The 21,756-nt window shown below is 39.6% G+C and overlaps 1 protein-coding gene across 7 annotated transcripts in view; it reads right to left on the reverse strand.

The window, feature by feature from the left end:
• The window catches only part of ZNF609 (zinc finger protein 609), a 225,617-nt gene that overhangs the window by 46,999 nt on the left and 156,862 nt on the right, over window positions 1–21,756 (reverse strand). For 5 of the 7 annotated variants that reach the window (XM_064267405.1, XM_064267409.1, XM_064267408.1 and 2 more), the window contains one exon: window positions 10,104–10,329. In XM_064267405.1, the coding sequence (XP_064123475.1) occupies window positions 10,104–10,329 (226 nt within the window). Of the gene's footprint in view, window positions 1–10,103; window positions 10,330–12,490; window positions 12,524–21,756 lie in introns of all 7 variants that reach the window. The other 2 variants (XM_064267403.1, XM_064267404.1) reach the window with 1 other exon arrangement.

The following is a 21,756-nucleotide window of genomic DNA, read 5'->3' on the forward strand; positions in this document are numbered from 1 at the left end:
AAGGAGCCAATTTATTAAGAAGGTATAACAGTACTAAATGTGTATACATCTAACAGTACAGCTTCAAAATATGTAAAGCAAAAACTGAAGGGAGAAATAAATTCACAATTACAGTCAGAGACTTCAGTATTCTTCTCCAAGTAATCGACAGAACTAGAAGACAGAAAAGCAACGACAACAAAAGAATTTAACAACACCAACAACAAACTGGATCTAATTGACATTTATAGAATATCCCACCCAACAACTGCGAAGAGCACATTCTTTTCTAGTGTGCATGGAATATTCACCAAAATAGACCAAATATCCAGGTTCATAAAACAAATCTCAAGAAATGTAAAGCAACTGAAATTATGCAAAGTATGATCTCTCATCATAATAGAGTTAAACTAGAAATCAGTTACAGAAAGATAATAGGAAAATTTCCAAGCACTTGGAAATTAAACAATGGGCTTGTAAATAATCCATGGCTTTGACCCATGAGTTATTTAGAAGTGTACTGTTTAATTTCAAAGGAAATTAGAAAATATTTTAAACTGAACGAAAATAAAAATATAACATAAAAATTTGTGGGATGCAGTAAAGCAGTGCTTAGAGTTAACCATATTATTAAATGCTTATTTTATAGACAAAGAAAGGTCTCAAGTCAATAATCTATGCCTCCACTTTAAGGAATTAGAACAAAAAGGGTACAATAAACCCAAAGCAAGAAGGACAGTAAAAGCAGAAATCAATGCAACTAAAAAGAGAAACAATAGAGAAAAAATAAATGAAAGAAAAACTTGGTTCTTTGGAAAAAAGTCAATAAAATTGATAACTCTTTAGCAAGACTGATAAAGAAAAAAAGAAAGAGAAGACATATCATATCAGGAATGAAAGAGGGGCTAAAACAAAAAACCAAACCAGTTCCAGCTCATCGCAACCCAATGAGTTGCAGAGTAGAACTGCACGCCATAGTATTTGCATGGCTGGGACCTTTCGCTTTCAGATTGTCAGGCTTTTCTTCTGAGGTGCCTCTGGGTAGGTTTGAACTCCTAACCTTTTGGTTAGTTGCCACATGCTTAACTGCTTGTACCACCCAGGGACTCCTAAAAGAGAGGATATTACTATTTAATATCTCAAAGATACTAAAATAATAAGGAAATTATTCTTCTAATATCTTTGGAATATAATAAGGGAATTATTCAGGAGTCCCTGGGTTGTGCAAATGGTTAAACATGTGTCTGTCTACTAACCCAAAGGTTAGCTACAAACCCACCTATGAACAACTAAGGAGCACTGGTGGTGCAGTGGTTAAGCACTTAGCTTCTAAACGAAAGGTTGGCAGTTTGAACCCGCCTGCTGCTCTGTGGGAGAAAGATGTAGCAGTCAGCTTCCATCACATTTACAGCCTTGGAAACCCTATGGGGCAGTTCTACTCTGTTCTGTAGGGTCACTATGAGTTGGAATCGACTAGATGCCAATGGAGTATGGGTACGGAATGAACAACTCTTGCACACAAATTTGATAACTTAGATGAATCAATTCCTTGAAAACAACAAACTACCAAAACTCACCTAAGATAGTAAGGATAAACTGATTAGTCCTATATTAAAGATGTTGAATTCACAGTTAAAAAGCTTTAAAAAAAAAAAAAATCCAGATCCAGATGATTTCAATGGTGAATTCTACCAAACACTTTATAAAAAGAAATAACACCAGTTCCCCAATGTCTTCCAGAAAATGAAAACAGAAGAAACACTTCTTAACTTATCATATGAGGCCAGCATTACACTAATGCCAAAACTGTGCAAAGCAGTAGAATAAAAACTGCTGATCAGTACTCCTCATAAACATACATGCAAAAATCCTCAGAAAAACATTATCAAACCAAATCCAGCAATAAATGAAAAGAATAATACACGCACAAATCGGGTTTTATCCCAGGAATCCAAAGTTCACTCAATATTAAACAAAAGTCAGTCAATGTAATACACCATATTAACAATCTAAAGATGACATGATCATCTCAATTGAGGTAGAAAAAGCATTTAATAAAATTCAGCATTCAGTCATGGTAAAAACTCTCAGCAAAGTAGGAATAGAAGGCGACTTCATCAACCTGATAAAGAGCATCTAGAGAAAACCCATAGCAAACATCAAAATTAAAGATAAAAGATTGAAAGCTTTCCTCCTAAGATCAGGAACAAGCAAGACTCTGTAGTCTCACTACTTTTATTCAACATTGTACTGGAAGTCCTAGCAAATATAATAAAACAAGAAAAAGAAATGAAAGATATACAGATTAGGAAGGAAGGGTTAAAACTATATCTATTCACAGATGACATGATTATCTATATAGAAAACCTCAAGGAAGCTACAAAAAATACTCCTAGAATAAGTGAGTTTGGCAAGGTTATAGGATTAAGGTCAATACACAAAAATCAATTGCATTTCTATGTATCCGCAATGAACAAATGGAAATCAAAATTTAAAAAATACAATATGCTGCAATACAAAATAGCTCCAAAAAAAAAAAAAAAAAAAACTTATTTATCAATCTAATAAATCAATTGTTGCAAAGAGTTAGGGTTGTGGGAGAGTGTGCATGAGAGAAGTCTTTATCCTGATTGTGTCAGTGGTTATGCTAATCTATACACGTTAAAACTCATAGAACTATACACCAAATAAAAAGGTTAACTTTATTGTGTACATTTTTTTTACTTTTATTTTTTGTGTGTGTGTTTTAAAGGCCATAAATTCTTTGCAGCTTTCTCTATCCACAGGTAGAAGCTATTTCCCCACTCTATGAATCCAGGCTGAATTTATGACTTGCTTTAACTAGCAGAATGTGGGAGAAGTGACACAATATGACTTCTAAGTCTTAGCCTCAAGAGGCTGTGCAGCTTCCGCTCTTACTTTCTTGGAGTGCTTCTACTATCGTGAGAGGAAGCCTCGTCTAGGTTACGAGAAGTGAGAAGTCATATGGAAGAATGCCAAGACCCTTGAGCTAACAGTCAGCACTAACTGCTCTACATGTGAGTGAGGCCATCTTGAACCATTTAGCCCCAGCTGAGCCACTAGATGACTCCAGCCACATGACTGAGCTCAGATGAGACCAGCAGAAGAACCACTTGACTAAGCCCAGCCCAAACTCTGAACCCACAGAACCATGAGCAAACAGATGGTTGCAGTTTTAAGCCACTGAATTTGTGTCAATTGTTACACAGCAATATATAACTAATACAGTGAGAGATGTTGGAAATGTTGGAAGAAACTAGGCCATGGGAAGAAAGGCAGGCTGAAGAGAAACTCTCTGATAGATAATGGTGATTGAAAATTTAAAAACAAGCAAAATCAGTAACATGGTCAAAGAGATACTTGGGGAAGATAAATCTGGCAGCAATGTGAATTATAAAGATGCACTGAAAGTAATAACAACTAGAGAGAGTGACAGAAATTGGGATACTAGTATAACAATTCAAGTGTAATGTTCTAGATAGCCGAGCTAGAAAAATGGGGATGGGATAGAGTGAAGAAATACCAATATTTTTACATTTGTAGAATCCAAAGGACTTGACAACTCATTAAAATCAAATGGGCCTGACAGTTGATTGAGTCTGCAGATGGAGAAAGAGAGAAGAGACAGAGATACCAGACAGGTTTGAACCTAGACCATTGGTGGGATGATGATGTGGGTGATGAAGGTAGGTGTAATGAAGAGAAATAGGGAAGATGGAAAGAAAATCAAATTTTCAGGAGAAAGGTGATTATTCTTCTTAGACATTTTGAATTTAAAAGTCAGCTTCTAGTGATGTTCAAGTCAGAAGTATGAAATGGGGTTAGGCAAAAGGTTAAGCCTACAGATAAAGTTCTGAGGACTGTTTCTACCAGGGTTGACAGCCGAAGTAGGCAACTGAACAACTTTTGGGAGTTACAATGTTTGAAGACTACGCAGAGCAGAAGAGTGAACGAGTCTGTCGTTTCTCCTTTTTCCTTAGTAAGAACCCTTATTTGGTGTGGAGAAGCAGTGTATCCAGCTAAAAAGCTACATTTCCTGGCCTTCTTTCCAGCCAGGGGTGGCCAATGAGACACAGGCAGAAGTCTTACGGTTCTGGCTTCTGGGAAAGCTCTTTAAAAGGGACAGATTAAGAGTGGAGGCAGGCGCATCCTTAAGCCTGCAAAGTAAATGTGATGGCTGGAGCTACAGTAGCAATTAAGAAGTCACTTTAAGGAGCTTGGAACACTGATTAATTACATCGTGAAGTCATTCTACCAGCCACAGACTGCCTAACTCCAGAAGTATTTTATATTAAATCATTATTACTTCATTTTCTGTTTCCAGCAGCTAAATGCCATTTCTAACTCAGTGTTTCCTCAACTTTCCCCACCATGGCACACACAGGAAATGAAAACATATATTGTGGCTAAAGGAAGGACAGGGTACCAGCTGCCACAGGCCCTACCTCGAAGCGAACAGTGTCGAGTTAATATTTTAGCATCCTGAATCCCATCAGGAATCTTTGACCCAATGAATACAAGGAGGAGGAGGGATCAGTACAAAATAAAAGAATAACCAATTAGAAAGAGAAGTGAGATTTTGACTCATAGCGACCCTAAAGGACAGAGTAGAACTGCCCCATAGGGTTCCCAAGGCTATAACCTTTACGGAAGCAGATCCCAGCTCTTTCCTCCATTGTAGCACTGGTGGGTTCAAACTGCTGACCTTTCAGTTAGCAGCTGACAGCTTTAACCATTGCACCACCAGAGCTCCTAAAAGTCTAGAAGAACTAACTGAGAGAAAAACTTTTGGAAAATAGATGATCATTGGTATAAGAAATGTTTCCGTCAAATGGTGGTGGAACTTTTCTAATGGCAGGATGTTATATGGTAGCAAGCAGGTACTAAGAAATTAGAAACTGCAATAGAAAGTGCTGAAGAGAAGGGGAGAGGCCAGTAGTTTAAAGGGAAAACAAGGAGAAGGAAAATATTCTCACCATAAGGAAGTGCTGCCAAAGGAAAGAGTTTAAATAGAAGGGGAAAGACACGATGAAGGAGAAAGAGCAGATAATTCACGGTATAAAGCCTCAAAGAATCTTTTCGGTAAACAGAAAAAAAGAAATGAGAGGATAAGAAAATACATTTTAAGAAAGAGAGGAGGGAAGCTGGGAAGATTAAGGGTGACTAAGTTTGATCTTAGTTGTCTGGAAAGCATGAAGAAAAGAGCTGGGCTAATGAATCTTGAGAATGAAGTGTTGGAGAACATGAATGGAACAGGGAGATGAAGGGACTGCTGAACAGTTATTGTGGGCTCACCTTATGTCAGCTAGCATATACTTGCATCAAAAACAGCTTAGTTTTGTGCATTCTTCCACTTGCCAGTTTAGGATTGGAGTTGGAAAATGAGAGGTGGAGTTCTCCTGAATTTTTTTTTATTTTTATTGTGCTCTAAGTTTACAAATTAAGTCAGTCCCTCATACACAGATTTATATACACCTTGCTATATACTCCTAATGGCTCTCCCCCTAATAAGACAGCCCCCTCCTTCCCTCCACTCTCTCTTTTTGTGTCCATTCCACCAGCTTCTAACCCCTCTTCCCCCTCATCTCCCCGCCAGATAGGAGATGCCAACATAGTCTCAAGTGTCTACTTGATCCAAGAAGCTCATTCTTCACTAGTGTCTTTTTCTATCCCATTGTCCAGTCCAATCCCTGTCTGAAGAGTTGGCTTTGGGAATGGTTCCTGTCCTGGGCTAACAGAAGGTCTAGGGGCCATGACCACCGGTGTCTTTCTAGTCTCAGTCAGACCATTAAGTCTGGTCTTTTTACAAGAATTTGGGGTCTGCATCCCACTGCTCTCCTGCTCCCTCTGGGGTTCTCTGTTGTGTTCCCTGTCAGCGCTGTCATCGGTTGTCGCCAGGCACCATCTAGTTCTTCTGGTCTCAGGCTGATGAAGTCTCTGGTTTATGTGGCCCTTTCTGTCTCTTGGGCTCATAATTACCTTGTGTTCTTGGTGTTCTTCATTCTCCTTTGCTCCAGGTGGGTTGAGACCAATTGATCCATCTTAGATGGCCACCTGCTAGCATTTAAGACCTCAGATGCCACTCTCCAAAGTGGGATGCAGAATGTTTTCTCAATAGATTTTATTGTGCCAACTGACTTAGATGTCCCCTGAAACCATGGTCCCCAAGCCCCCGTCCCTGCTATGCTGGCCTTCAAAGCATTCAGTTTATTCAGGAGAGTTTTCCTGAATTTGGGACTAGCAAGGGAGTTACTTTCATTTTCTGATAAAACAAATTGATACAACAACTGTATAAAGAAATTTCAACATTGGTATTGTCATTTTTTAATTTCCATCTGTGTGGTTGCAACGTGAAACTATTCATTTTCAAGATGCCATAATCAACGGGCACTGGATCCATGCTGGCTCTATGATTCAAGTCATTCTTATAACTGAAAAGCTGGATGAGTCCTTATTGGCCATCTCATTCAACTCAACTGAAGAGATGAGATAACTAAGCCCCGGGCCCAGAGAAGTGAAGGGACTTGCCAAGGTCAGAATAATAGTGCTGGAGGTATAGCAGTCTCTTGATTTGCACTACCACAGATTCTTCCATAAAGCTCAGTGCTAAAGTAAACTGTATGACCAGTGTTGGCCTTACACTTAGTAATGCTGTCTAAAAAGGAGAACCTACAGCATCTACTGGGATTCTTGTCTAAAGTCAGCCTTGCCTTTAAGACAGCAAAAAAGCCAGGAAGCAATTTTGCCTTAGCAAAATGTATATATGGTCTGCCTTAAGGTTTCTCACACATTGTCTTAAGACACCAGGTTAAGGTAAGCCTTGTGAACCTGGAACAGGCTTGGTACCTGCATTCTGAAGTGAGGTGGGACAAATCAGGTGGAATCAGACCCCTGAGTAAGCACCAAGAATAAGTCTCAAAAAAGCCCAGAAAACATTTCAGCTTATATGCTATGCACTTGGGTCTTCTGAACGGCAGAAGTTCCAAGACTGAGCCAGTCGAGGTACTTCGTAGTGCTGGCTTAATTGCCAACAACCTAAAAAGAGATGGGATCTACAAAAATTTCAAAATGCCTCCTAAGCAAGGCTTAACATGAGAGATAAGGAGGGAGAGGGAGAGAAGGAAGCAACACTGTGGGACAGGTAGGCAAAGAAACCAGGAAGAATGGAGGCGATAGCTCCTACACCTGTTCTCAGCAAGGTGGCTCTGTTCTTTAGGGACCTCAGTGTCCTCCCTTCCCCTCAGGGGCCAAGCATTCACAGCCTATCTTTAAGCTGTAAGAGCTTTTCTATTTGAAGGCAGTAGTTTGCTGGGAATAGAGATAGAAGTACAAAGAGTTGGATGGCAAACAAAAAGCTTGGAAGCATATATTTTTTAAAAAGTATCTGTATGTAGTTCTTATGATTAACTTGAGGACTGGCTCAGTACAAATCTTATAGATCTGTAGAGAATGATCTTTGTGGGAAATCTTTGTTATCTGAAGATGAAAAGGAACGTGAATCAACTCTGATCCCAATTCAGACCATCGCCATCTGACAGTTCAGGTGAAGGCTCTATGGGGTGGCCAGAAAGGAAAGGAAAAGTAGAGTGTATCATTGCAGAACATGTCTCTGTCCCTTGGGATGAAAGAAAAAACAAAAAGGAGAGGTACTAAGCCCTGAAACGTAAGGTGGTTAGTGGGAGAAAATCTGATATTGAAAGAAGGAGGCCTAAAAAATGTACAGATTTAGATAGATCAAAGTGACCTCAAACCTGGTGAAAGTAACATTTGTTCTGTGTTTCAGAGAAAGTACAGAATTTTAGAAAGTACTCTGACATGATTCCTAAGTTTGAACAATATTTATAGCATCTGTTACATATATAATAACATAGATCCAGAAATGATAATAACATGGAGGCATGCATTCATTTATTCAAATAAATGTCTTCTGAGGGCCTGCTACATGTGTCAAGCCCCTAGATGGCGCAAAAGGTTTGTGCTTGTGTACTAACCTAAAGGTTCGTGGTTCAAACCCATCCTGCGGCACCATGAAAGAAAGGCCTGGTGGTCTGCTTCCATAGAGATCACAGTCAAGAAAACCCTATGGTGCAGTTCTACCCTGCTAACACATGGGGTCACCATGAGTCAGAATCAACTTGAAGGCAATGGGTTTGGTTTTTTTTGGACACAGGTGTCAGGTACTGTGTTAAGTGCTATGGATACAATGGTGAGCAAAACAGAATCCCTGGTCTCATAAAACTCCTAAACAATAGGAGAGATAAACATTAATAGAATAATCATACAATTATATACAAAATTACACATTATGATAAGTGCCATGAAGTGTAGTACAAGGTGCATTAAGAGTGCATAACACCGGAACTTGGGAATAGGCTGCCAGTGACAACCAGAGAGCTTGTCAGAGCAAATGATATACAAAAAAAAACCCCTGCACTAACACCACCTGACAGGGCAGGAGAACAGGGATCCTCAGCTGGAAAGGTACTCACTGCCCTCAGGACAGTGAAAGGGTCAGCCTCACACTCCTGAAAAGTTTTTATCAGGTTCACATGCAGGAAAAGTACCTTGCCCTTGGGAAAAAAGTCACCATCATAAAGGTGAGCAGAACAAATAGGCAAGAAATTGATGGCTATCTTCAATATATTGAGGTGAGAGGCCCTGAGGCTTAGTCGGTGGCACAGGGCTGTGGTTTGTCCTTCCAACAGACCCTGTGGCTGTTCGGACGTTTGGCCACAGGCTAATGCCCCTTTTTTTTTTTTTTTTTAAAGTCGGAGGTAAGCACTTTGTGATTTCTAGATTGTATGTGGTGCACACATATCAAGCCTCAACCTCTCTCTCTCTCTACTCTCCCTGCCCAGCTCCTACTACAACAGGTTTTTTTGCATTATGGTCTCAGGCACACAACAAAACCCCACCAGCCATGTTCTTCTGAAAGCTGAAGCTTTACTATACTGCTAATGAAGAGAGATCCAAGAACACAGAGTTCTTAACCTGTAACACATCAGTGCCTACTGTGTGGTAGACTTTAAATAAATACTGAATCACAACAAAATATTCAGGGGAACAGAATCTTATTAGAATGACCAGAGTGAAATGCTGGAATCTCCACAGGCAGACTGACAAGATAACTTGTGATAATCAGAGATAATTAGCTGTGCTCCTCTGGGCCTCTAAACTCCTCCGAGTGGGTATGCTTTGAAAGCCTGGTTACTGATGCAGAGACCTGATGGGACTCTGAAGCCCAGCCTCACTAGCCACACATACTTTGACAAGGACGTAGATTTTTTTATAAAAAGAATTTGCTGAAATCAAATTGCAACCAGATGTTACCAAGGGATCTGAAATACCTAGCTAAGTCCCTTTGCACTCCTATTCCATTTTTCCAGGTTTATGGACTTCTGAAACAGAAGAGATTTTATTCTCAGGGGCAGATGAAACACACAGAATGTCTGGATGGTAGCCTTGGGCAGCAGCATCTTTCAGTGAGCCAACTGCTTTGTAGATGCCTGGAAACAAGACCATGTAAACATTTCCCTGTTGCCTAGGCCTGTCAACTCTGCACTAAGTGACAGATGCATAATGTGGGGCAGCTGGCTGGGCAATGAGGCAGCCAGTGGGAAGAAGGTGCTGGCTGCACCTCCAGGTGTTCAAAAAAGGCCAGAAGAGCATACTCTATGAGCCAACACTATGTCAATTTAAGAGTGACTATTCTCCATTCCCTTTACTCCCTCAGCCATCCTTTTATTACCTTTTCAAGCCTGATCCCAAAATTCATTTGTATTCTAATTCTCCCATGTAAAATGATAGAGAGGGGTATATGGACAGTACAGACACAGCTTTAATTACCTGGCCAGCACCTATTAAATAACTGCTTACGTACCAGGGCCGACCCTGTTGAACAGCAACGAAGGGGAAATAATTAATTGAAGAAACTGGCAATGGCCATCTCTAGGAGCTGGAAGATTGTGCTACCTGTCTGGGTATCGTCAGGAGCAGCTAAAATTCCTAATAAATACTTGGTGTTATTTAAAACAATAAGACCCTGGTGGCTCCCCTGCAGAAACGGGTTGAGGAGGGATGGAAAAGCTACACGCAGTACTCACCATCTTCTGTTTCCTGCCACACGATGCCCTCAAGGTTGACGCTGGTCCCAGGTTCACAGGGGCCCAGGCATTCGGGTTCCGTAGCTAGAGCCACATCACATGTGTTGACCCCAACTGACCGGGTACGAACCATGATCTGCTCACATGGGGATGAGATGTCATTACTGACCACTGGCACCAAAAGGTGCAGCGGCAGCACCGCTGGTGTGGAGACAGGGGACTCCATCTGGGGGAGAAGAGAAAGTAGTAGATGAGTTGTAGGAGAAACATTTAAAGGAAATGCCTTGTCCGTATTTAATCTAGTCCTACCTTCTTTCCCACCAGAGGGCAGAGGGCTCTAAATGTAAGACTTTCGTCCTTCCTTTCAAATTCTAGCTCATGATACCATCACAAATCCAGTGATATGGATGAGTGTACCCTGTGCTAGGAGAGGCTCTATTTTTTATTAATGACCTTCCCCATAAACTGTGCTTGGGTTAAAGTGTATAAATAAGAGCTCTGTTTTTTTCTCCTCTAGTTTAAAAATCTCTAGTGAAGGGAATCAGGGCCACATTCCCCTAGTTACAGAGCACACTGGCTGATGACAAGGGCCAGCTTCTGAGGCACACTCTACTGCCACCACTGCTCTTCCCACCAATCCAGCATTCAACAAACAGCACATCTGTCGGTGCTGCTAGTTGCCATCGAGTTGATTTCGACTCATGGTGACCCCATGTGTGCAGAGTAGAACTGCTCCACAGGGTTTTCAAGGCTATGATCTTTCAGAAGCAGATTACCAGGCCTCTCTTCTGAGGCACCTCTGGGTGGGTTCAAACTGCCAACCTTTTGGCTAGTAATCAAGCACTTAACTGTCTGCACCACCCAGGGACTTCCGAACAATATATTAATCAGGTATAAAATCTATTAATACAGGATGAGATAAAGAAGGGTAGAAATGTCCAGATCCTAGAAATGCCACTTTAAGAAGATTGGGGGCTCTAATACATCTTTAGCTAGGAGGAAATTCACTTAAAGTTATAGAAGGGCTGGAAGCAATCTGATGGCGGTTTCTAATCCCCAGAGATTGTAAGAGTGGCTGGTTAATGAGAATGGCCTTTGGGAGTATAAATCTAGTATAAAATTTCTGGAAGAAACAGGAGATGCTTTTACTATCCAGAAACAAATCCACAGCAGCCTGCAAATGTAGTTGAGTATGCACACACATAGCAACAGACAAACACAAGGACTAGCATCTACCGCCAAAACTAGAACTTCTCGCAAGAACATAATTGCTTAGGTTCTAAGAAGAATGCAACACATCTAGGGACAGCAGAAGAGGTGTAATGAAGAGGGATCTCTTTAACTCTTTTAATCCTAGCATTTATCAGGTTGACAAAGTACCAACGCTGAGCCCGTGGGGCCCAAATCCTGAGTATAGTGTCTGATATATATAAAGACACTCAATACACATGTTGACTATTTTCCCTCAAGACTAGGTATTATACCAATCTGTAGACTAGAAAATGAGAGTCAAGGATCAGAACCCTCTTCCCCTTGTGAAAGACCTTTCAGTCCAGGTAAAATGTCACGCTTAAATAGACCCATGTTCAGAGAGTCACATATGCATCCATAATCTGAGCTGCTGGACAGCTCTGCACCAGAACTGTTTCTGGGACAGTCTGCTGCATGGCCACCACTCTACAATCCACCCCTTCCCCAAACACACACACACCTCTACCTTTCTGGCCTTGACAACTACTCTAGAAGCTGGGGACTGGGTATTGCATTCATTCTCTGTAGTTAGCTGTGGCTTTGCGGGGTAGAAAGTCACTGCTATTTGTAGATCATCACTGTCAGGGTCCACAGAATGCTCAAATTCTGATTCAGACTAACTATGGTCCCTGAAGAGCTGCCAAAAGATTATCCTTATCTGCTTCTTGTCACACACCCCTCCCCGACCCTGTACTTCCCTAACTCTGCTTTTTCATCAAGTGAAATGGAAGTGAAAGCCTTTATAATCAATCATCTGCATTATGAAAGATGTCAAAAGGCATTTTTGCTTTCTCTTGCTCTTTGAAAATCGAGGATTTATAATTTAATTTGGAAATCTTTTTGGGATGTGGAAGATTCTTAAAAAACCCTTTAAAGTTTCCATGCACATATTTGAAGGTAAAAACAGGAGAAGTTGGAAAGAGGTAGCTAGTGACACAGAAAAAGTAACCTGGAGCCTTTCTGCTACTCTGTAGTGCTGACAGCTGGCTCCAGTCATAAGGCCTTTCAGGAATGCTATAAGAAGGTGGCTTGTAACTCTTTGGAAAGAAAGTTTCCTGGAAATTTTACCACTGAAAGTCACTAGAAAAGGGAATTTAAAGACAGAGTATACAGAACATGTTTACTTTTGGCCTCACCTCCGTTTCTCTGTTCTTTCTCTTGGGGAAGACCTAAGACAGAAGCAATTTCACTGTCAGTATGAACATTTTCTTTGCTTAGGGTTTGTTCCCTTTTGTATTCCTTACTTCCATTACCAAGAGAAATTCCTGCAAGAGCCTCCTTCTCGGACAAAGATTTTGGCCTAAATCTTCTAGGTCACTCCTGTGAGCTTTCTGGATGCCTTGGCTTGAGCATGTCCTGCTGCCAACCTGTTCCATCTCTGAGGCAGCAATCCCAGGCACAGAAGGTGGTAATTCCTCAGGGAGACACCTACACCTACACCTACACACACACACACTCTATCTCTCTCTCTCTTAGCCATCAAGGGCAGCAGCTCTTTTCTGGAAGTAGTTTCATTTTCCACTAGGATATTCAGTGCTGTGGGAGGCCAGAGGAAGATGCTACTATATTCTAGATAATGCCCAGTTCCCAGTTCTGCACTGACAAACATCTAAGATGAAAGTTGGAAACACCACTGTTCCATTTAAGCAGTCTGCAAAATTAAACTCTGCTACAGAACATCTGAGGAGAAGAAATTTACTTGGCTAAGCTGTTCACTAAGAATAACAGAACTGACTAATACACACGAGGAGCTGATTAATAAGTGGATGCACCAAACTGCCCCTACTGATAAGAGTTACCAAGTAGAGTTCAGGATCTCCGGTTGTGTGGAGATGACTTTATTTATTTAGTTAATTAAAAGAGATTTTGGGGGATGGGAGAAATGAAGAAATCTACCTATGGATTTGGAACTATTCAGTTTCCTTCTACTTTGCAACAGAAATCTAAGGAGAAATCACAGAGCAGCACGGTAGTGTTTAATTACAGCTCCAGCTCTACCAATTACCGTTTGGTCACATCTATAATCTATATTAAGCCATAGCGCATAATAAGCAGCTCTGTAATATTCATCTAATAACCTAGGTGGCTTTATGAGATTTCATATTCTGCTATTCGTTGGAATAAGCAAAGCTTCATTTATCACTCTCCACAAGAGGATAAAAATCACAACAGGACCCATTTCGCCATCTTTCCCATATACCTAGGAAGTAAGAGCAAGAATTATCAGGAGATCGGTGCCAACAGGGAAAATAAAGAATGGGAATATAAGAAAGTTAAGGTCATTAAATGCCTTTAACAACTACAAAACAGAAGCTCAGTCTCTGAAATGCTAAGAAGTGCCACCGTGGTTCCTGGGGCCCAGCTGAATGGGGCAGGTAAACAACACAAACAAAAACTTAAAAGTGATTTAGAAAGAAATTAAAGATGCAAATCTCTCAAGTCTCCCAACAGTTCATGTCCTTTATCTTTTAATGAAACTTAATTCACTTTTAGATATTAGTCTAACAGCACCTATTAAGGATCTGAGTGTTGAGAGGCAGGTGTCACAGAAATGGGGACTGGAGAGAATAAAGAAAGGCCAGAGCCATTAATCTCCTCACAAAAAGTAATTACACACTGACTTCAGCTGCCTCCCACACAAAGAGTGAAAGCTTCAAAGCTGCAATAGAATCTTAAGAGTAGAAAATGCACTAGAGAAATATTTAGGACAAGCCCCTCCCCCTTTTTTCCCTACAAATACAAGTCTGATATCTTTACTCTCACAGTCAAAAGGTGGAGAGGAAGCTGGTTCTATTGACAACTATAGCAGCTCTAAGAAACCCCCTTTTATCCAAAAAGAAAGATAATTGGGATAATGGTTAGATGAATGCTCAGATTTAGAGTTATCAGATAAGGCTGTGTAAAATGTAAAATTTTACAAAGTAAAATTTTATCAAATACACCACATACTGTATTAATGTTATCTTTTGTTGATCATTCCAAAGGTCCTTCAAGGTACAGTGACTCTGCTTTAGCAATACTAACAGTAACACAGGGGAACAGAGTACACCAGTCAAACTTGCCATTGAGTCAATTCTGACTCATAGTGACCCTACAGGGCAGAGCGGGACTGTGCCATATGGTTTCCAAGGCTGTAATCTTTATGGGAGCTGACTGCCACATCTTTTCCCATGGAGTGGCTTGTGGATTCAAACTGCTGACCTTTCAGTTAGCAGCCGAGCGCTTTAACCACTGTGCCATCAGGGCTCCCTTTGGTGAACTAAGAATGGTAAAAAAAAAAAAAAAAACAAGCACGAACACCTATCGCCATTTCTTAAACAGACATTTCAATACCACAAGTAGAAAAGGCAATCTCAGAATAAAAGACAGTACCTTCCCAAAAAAAGAAGAAGAAAAAAATAAATAAAGACAAATATTCAAATGTGAAATATTTTTACTTTTCAAATTTAAAAAAAAGCAAGTTTTCCTGTATAATCTTTCATTCTGGGTAATCATTTTCTTTAAATAATTAAATCAAATTGAGAAATTATATTCAGTAGTGACACTGTGCCACCGGGGCTCCTTGAACAGAGTATAGGGATTGGAATAAATGCTTACTAATTCAAGGAAAAACATTTAAATACTTGTCCTGCTAACGTATTATATACAACTTGGTTTGCTCACAAAGTCTTATCATGGGTCATTAAAAAGAAGAGCAAGTAATTAAAAAAATCCCATTTACTGATTTATGTTATTTATTAAAATATGGAGGTGGGGGTCCTCAATTATTTGAGCTGCCTTTTATTGGCTCGAGTATTGAGAGAAAATGAGTTTACTGTATTTTTTTTGTAATGAAGGATTATTTTTGTTTATTCTGAAAAGCCAGCAATTCTTTAATGTGAGAGGTTGGCAGGTAAAAGTCATGGGGTAATCTGAATTCCTCCTTTCTATGAAGCTTTTGCCAATGTGGAGTAGAGTATCCCGAGTAAAGCTCAAAACAACACATTTAGCCTTTGGTGCAGGAGGATATCCAACCCCTATTCAAACACTAAGTGCACTCTGACCCTGCCTCACACTTTAAAAAAAAAAAAAAAAAGAGCTGCTGGTCCACTGAGCTTCCAGGTATTACTTAGGATCCTTTGAAAAAGAATCTGATTGTAACTCTGGTTAATTAATTTCCAAAACATCTTGTATCAAAAGACAAAGAGAAAAAGATAAGGTAGCCAGCATCGTACCCAGACGTCAACTAGTCCTTAAAAAAAAAACCTTAGAAGCTACATATTCTATTATTCACAGAAGACTTACTCGAGCACTCAATTTTAGCCAATCATCACCAGGTCAAGGTCAGCATCGAAGGCTGTTTCAGTGCGGACCAGAAAATCCAAGTGCGGTGAACACATAATTTGAAGCCGACAGACTAGCCATGGGGAATTCCCCGGCAATGAGTCCCCATACAGTTGCAGGTTCAGGCCCTGGAGACCTCTTCTGGTAAAGAGGAGATAGCAGAGCAAACAATCCTAACCTTCAAGCCTTCTGAATTCCCAGTGTGTGGGGATGCCTAAGCTACGCTGGAAATTTGACAAAGGAAAAAAATCCTATAAGCGAAATCAATGCAACACAAATCATATGGCAGTGTCCCTTACTGTGGCAAAGATTTTTGCTGAGTGAAGCATCACCTCTGTTCTTTCTTACTGTCTTCTCTACAATCTGCCTGCTTTAAATTCACAACATTTTCCTTTAACAAAGCTATTAAGTTTGCTGCTAGTGAGTGATGGTAGGGACCTAAGTACCACCTCTGAAGCTGACCGCGTTTTCTCCACGGAAGGCTGATGATACCTCGCATTCCTCTATTGTTCCAAGGAAAACACTAGAACTAGCATCCCAAGAAGAAAGAACTTGAGAAAAATTCTTTCTCTGGTTGCAAGTACTCCTCTCCTGAACATACCCCATTTAAAGGAGCCCTGGTGGTACAGTGGTTAAGTGCTCGGCTGCTAACTGAAAGGTCGGCGGTTCGAACCCACCAGCCACTCTGCAGGGGAAAGACGTGGCAGTCTGCTTCCTTAAAGATTATAGCCTTGGAAACCCTATGGCGGGGGGGGGGGGGTTCTACTCTGTCCTATAGGAATGTCCTATAGGAACACTATGAGCTGGAATCGACTCGTCCTACCCCTCAAGATATAAACACAAACAAACAAAAAACACCACAAACAAAATAGGGTGAACACAACTGGAAGCTAGAGCTGTAATTCTGGATCATTCAAAATCACAACTGTCAGAGCCCAAACAAGCTTGTTTCACCTATAACATGGCTAGACTAAACTGTACTAAAGAGCCTAATCATGATTCATATTGATGATCCTATAAGAAAACATAAGAATTCCAAACTGGGACATCAAAAGCCACACCTTGTTCTGCTGTAGTTTAGGAAGGGGAAATGTCTCTGCTCTGAGGCAGCCGTTCTCAAACTTTTTGGTCTCAGGAATCCTTTGCACTCTTAAAAATTGAGAAACCCAAAGAACTTTTATTTATGTCAAATAAAATATCTATTAATGTTTACCATATTAGAAATTAAAAATGAAAAATTTCAATTGTATTAACTAACTTCTTAAAAATAACAATTTTGAAATGATAAAACTATAGAGATAGAGAACAGATTCATGGATACCAGGGATAAGCTGGGAAAGGTAGAGGGAAGAAGGGCAATACAAGCGACCCTTGTGGTGCTGGCACTGTTCTGTATCCTGACTGTGTGGTGCAGACATGAACTTACACAGGTGAGAAGATTGCACAGAACTAAGTACACACACACAAATGAGTACAGGTAAAACTGGGGAAATCTGAAAAAGGGAGGTGAACTGCATCAATGTTAACATACTGGCTACAATAATTCTACTCTAGTTTTGCAAAACGTTACCATCAGGAGAAACTAGGTAAAAGGTACACAGAATCTCTGTATTATTCACTACAATTACAGTTACCTCAAAATAAAAAGATTGTATCAGTAAGAGAGAGCCTCAAAGAACTTTTATTTATGTGGAATGTATCTAATGATACCATATTAGACATTAAAATAATTAATATGTACCAGGGCTCTGACCTTCAATTCTTCCCATTCTGGTTATGGTTCCAGTTTACCCAAATTTTAAAAATTTGGGTCTGTTCTGAAGTTGCCTCCTCGGCCATGACTGAACTGGGAAGAACTGGTTTGAAGCCCTGATGTATACTATTTAAATTAGCAATGAAAGCTTATCCTATACTTACATAACATTTTAAATAAAAATAGCTATGGTTTTTCAAAAGAAAGGAGAGGAGTGACACTGTTCTACAATTTTGCAAATCTCCTTAACGTCTGGTTTAAGAGAAGATAGCTGGATTCTCACACATACCTACTTCTGCATTTACTCTGTTGGTGAAATGTTCTGGCTGACGCATATAAAGAAAATCAGCCTTGCACAGATAGACAATTTGCATGGATACATCTACCACACATATATAACACATATATATGCATACAACTTATGTACACACATATGTATTTCAATAGCTTTTTCAGATGGAAATTCTGAAATTCAGCTGGAAATTCTTTGATACAATACCAACATTTAGTTAAGTGATAGTTGTTAAAGGTTAGTGGCAATGTAGAATCTCAAATTTTATCAGTGAACTATTCATACTCTGTTACATTAAAATCCACGGGTCTATCTTGCACTTTGAATGCTTCTTTAACCTATGCATTTTTTTTTTTTAAACATCATGCATTGGTCATTTGGAAAATATTGGTTCACTGAGTTATACCGCTCTCTCAAATACTGACACACTTCATTAATCAATGTCAAAAAGTCATGTTCTTTAATACTGCCTCTTATTGCATTAGAAAAATCTTTAAGTATTAAGCTCATAAAACCCATTGCCGTTGAGTCGATTTTGACTCATAGTGACTCTAGACAACAGAGTAGCAGCGCCTGGTGGATTCGAACTGCTGACTTTTTTGGTTAGCAGCCGTAGCTCTTAACCACTATACCACCAGGCTTTCCTTTTAGGCTCACAGGAGGGAAGATACAAACTTTCAAATAATTTTGGCTTCAAAGCTCAGATTTTCTTACTAACGACAAACACTGTCAGGCATTTTCCTTGCAATAACAGCCTCCTTTATTCATTTTTGAGAAAATGTCTGACAAATATTCATGTCTGAATAATTTTAATTTGTCAGTTGTTCTTTCAAGTAAAAACGGCATTCCATGGAAAAACTGGTTAGTTCAGCTCAGAACTCAGCTCCACCAGTGCTTTTCCTAGAGATGTCCACTGCGCTTTGGCATGAAGCAGAAATACTTTCTTTGTGTGCACTTCCCACTTCATCTTACAGAATATAAAATGCTGGGTATTCAAAAGTCAAGATTTAATAAAAAGTCAGTTTTACTGATTCATTAAGGACATTTTAAAGTGAAACTGGCTTTTTTTTTTTTTTTTTTAATTGAGAGTGTATAGCAGTGAAAATGTGAAGACTACTAGTACAATTTGGGGCCATGACCTTGACTCGTGTTAAGGGGCCAGCTATTTAATCACCACTGCTTTTACACCAGCAGTGCAAATGTCACAGCCCACTGCCATCTGGTCAATTCCTACTCATGGCAACCCCAGCGGCAGCCTGTGTTTCAAAGTGGAACTGCACTCCACAGGATTTTCAATAGCTCTAAAGATTGCCAGGCCTTTCTTTTGTGGCACTGCTGGGTGGATTTGAATCTTTTGGTTAACAGCTGAACACATTAACTGTTTGCACCATCAGGTATTAATAAATTACAGCAAGTGATTAATATGTGGATATTCAAAAAATCTGGGAGAGTGAGATTCTCAATTAGTTGTTTATAAAGTAGAAAAATGAATGATGAATGGTTATAGGTTTAACTACTGACAAAACTGACCCTTAACCTCACAGAGGGAGGGAGAGTCACTCTCCCCAGTACCTGTTTGCTTTGGAACTGCCAAGGATAAATAAGACTTCTCTAAAATTATAACTTAGTAGCTCAGAAACTCAACATGCCATTATCTAAAATAAATTTTAAAACAGGTCCTTAATTAACCAGAAGCCATCATTTCCTACAAAGGCTTCGTTGTCCTTGCACAGATAGACAATTTGCACGGATACATCTACCACACATATATAACACATATATATGCATATATAACACATATATACACATACAATTTATGTACACACATATGTATTTCAATAGCTTTTTCAGATGGAAATTCTGAAATTCAGCTGGAAATTTAGACTAAGAAGGAGATAAAACTTCAAAGTGTTATGAAGGGTGCTGTACAGTGTGGGTTAACATCTGATTTCAGACACCTCAGCACTGTTGAATCAAGGAGGAAATGGCCATCTACTTAGACGGGATCCATTGTCCAAGTCTCTCCTAGGTGATTTTGTGTTCCAGAAGGTCCCAGAAGATCCAATGATTCTGTATAACTTCGAAATAAGACTCACCGATTAGAAAGGAAAAAATAGGTCATTCTGTGGACAGGTCATTCTACCCAGAAAGCACCTTAAGCAGCAAGGCAGATTTGACTTGCTAGACAGCATGTTTGTATCATGTATGTGCCTAAAAGAATATGCACACACAAAATCATAGCATCATAGTATAGAGGAACCGTAACTAGCTACAAACCCCAGGGTGAAATCTTTTCTATAATAGGTAGACATCTAACCTCTATTTGAACTCCACTTCCAACTACCTGGGTGGGTGGAGAAAATAACTCCCACTTTATTGGGGTAGTGGAAAAGATTAAATTTTACAACATACGTCAAATGCCTAGAAACATGTCTACAGTATTCTGGCAATCTCAAATGATAGCCATTATTAGCTGTTCTAACAGTCAAGTCATTCTTGAAAGCTCATACTGAATTTCGAATCCATTAAAACTCCTAGGATCTTTTTCTACTTAAACTTTCAATCATCTAGGTTTCCTAAGGTTTTGTACTTTTACTGTTATTATTTTTAATTAAAAATACACAGGAGCAAAGGATATACAGTGAAAAGATTCTCTCCCATCCCTGACCCCCAGTTTCCCTTCCTGGAAGAAACATGATACATATGTATTTGTTTATATGTATCTTTCCCTTTATTCATTTTATACCACTGTCAGTTTACTACATACACTGTTCTACACGTTATTTATTCTTGTAATAATACATGTAGTTAACTGTTAAAAACTTGAAGCGCTAATCTTCCTAAAAGACAGGCTGGTTGAAATTTCAGCTCTATCACTTAACAGCTGGGTGATCAGAGACACATTATGCAATTTTTCTGCACCTCAGTTTCCTCTTCTGTAAAATAAAAACCTCAAGGGCACCTACATTTCATAAGCTTATTATAACGATTAACTGAATGCAAAGTGCTTAGTGTACAGTGCCCAGCACACAGTAAAAGTTCAGTAAGTATTTGCCGATAACAACGATGATAGTAATAACAATACCGTGTTAATTCCATCTCTCCAGTCTCTTGTAACACTGTCAATCTCTATTCAGACATCTAGTGCTTGAGCTTTCTGTCTGCAGTGGTTCATGGTAGCACAGTTTCACTTTGCATTGTGTTTTCCCCTCCCTCTTCTGGTGCAGAAATCTCTTTCCTGTAGGAAATCCATTTCCCCAACCTTACTCCCCCATAGAAGCTGACCCAGCTCTACGAAAACTACATGGAATAGGATCTCCACAAACTATAGAGTCTGTCTTCCTTTGGTACTTTAAGCTGGAACAACTAATGAAATCTGGCACTACCCGTGGCCAAGACCCCTGACACATGAAGAAGACCTGTCAAAGAATAAAGCCAATTGAGGAGAAAGAATAGGGAGATGTGCAAAGACAGAATCCTGGTGCCATGATGTGACCTCTGCCTGAAACTAATAAACCTGCAAGAACTTATAAATTCCTTGTTGCTTTAACTAGCTTGAGCCAGGCTTCTTTTATTTACAACTGAAAAAGTTCTGACCACTATTATCGGCCAGAAATTTATATGCATACCTTCTATTTAGTCACTAAAGTTGTAATAAAAATGTAGAACAAGACTGTATCAAAGGCAGAGAGTCTTGTGGTCTAGTACCTCCATTCTTGCGACAAACATCTAGTAATCAATACTCTTTAAATGTAGCTCTTCAGCCAGCTATTAAGTCACCCAACTGTATCACTGTCCAGTCCACATTTCACTGAAATGTCATCAAGAGTATCATACAAGGCTTTTTCAAATACCTTGAAGAAATAATGGCCCTCCAATCTATCCATGTAACAATTCTACTGAAAGAGAAAATAAGAACAACAAGAAGAGTAGTTTAGCATGCCTTGCTTTATTTACAGCCTAATTTGGTTCCTAATTGTCATTTTTGCTTTTACTGTATTCCACTCTTCATTCAGAAGCATTAAATAGCTACT

This window comes from Loxodonta africana, chromosome 13 (assembly GCF_030014295.1).
Source record: "Loxodonta africana isolate mLoxAfr1 chromosome 13, mLoxAfr1.hap2, whole genome shotgun sequence".
Lineage (NCBI taxonomy): Eukaryota > Metazoa > Chordata > Mammalia > Proboscidea > Elephantidae > Loxodonta > Loxodonta africana.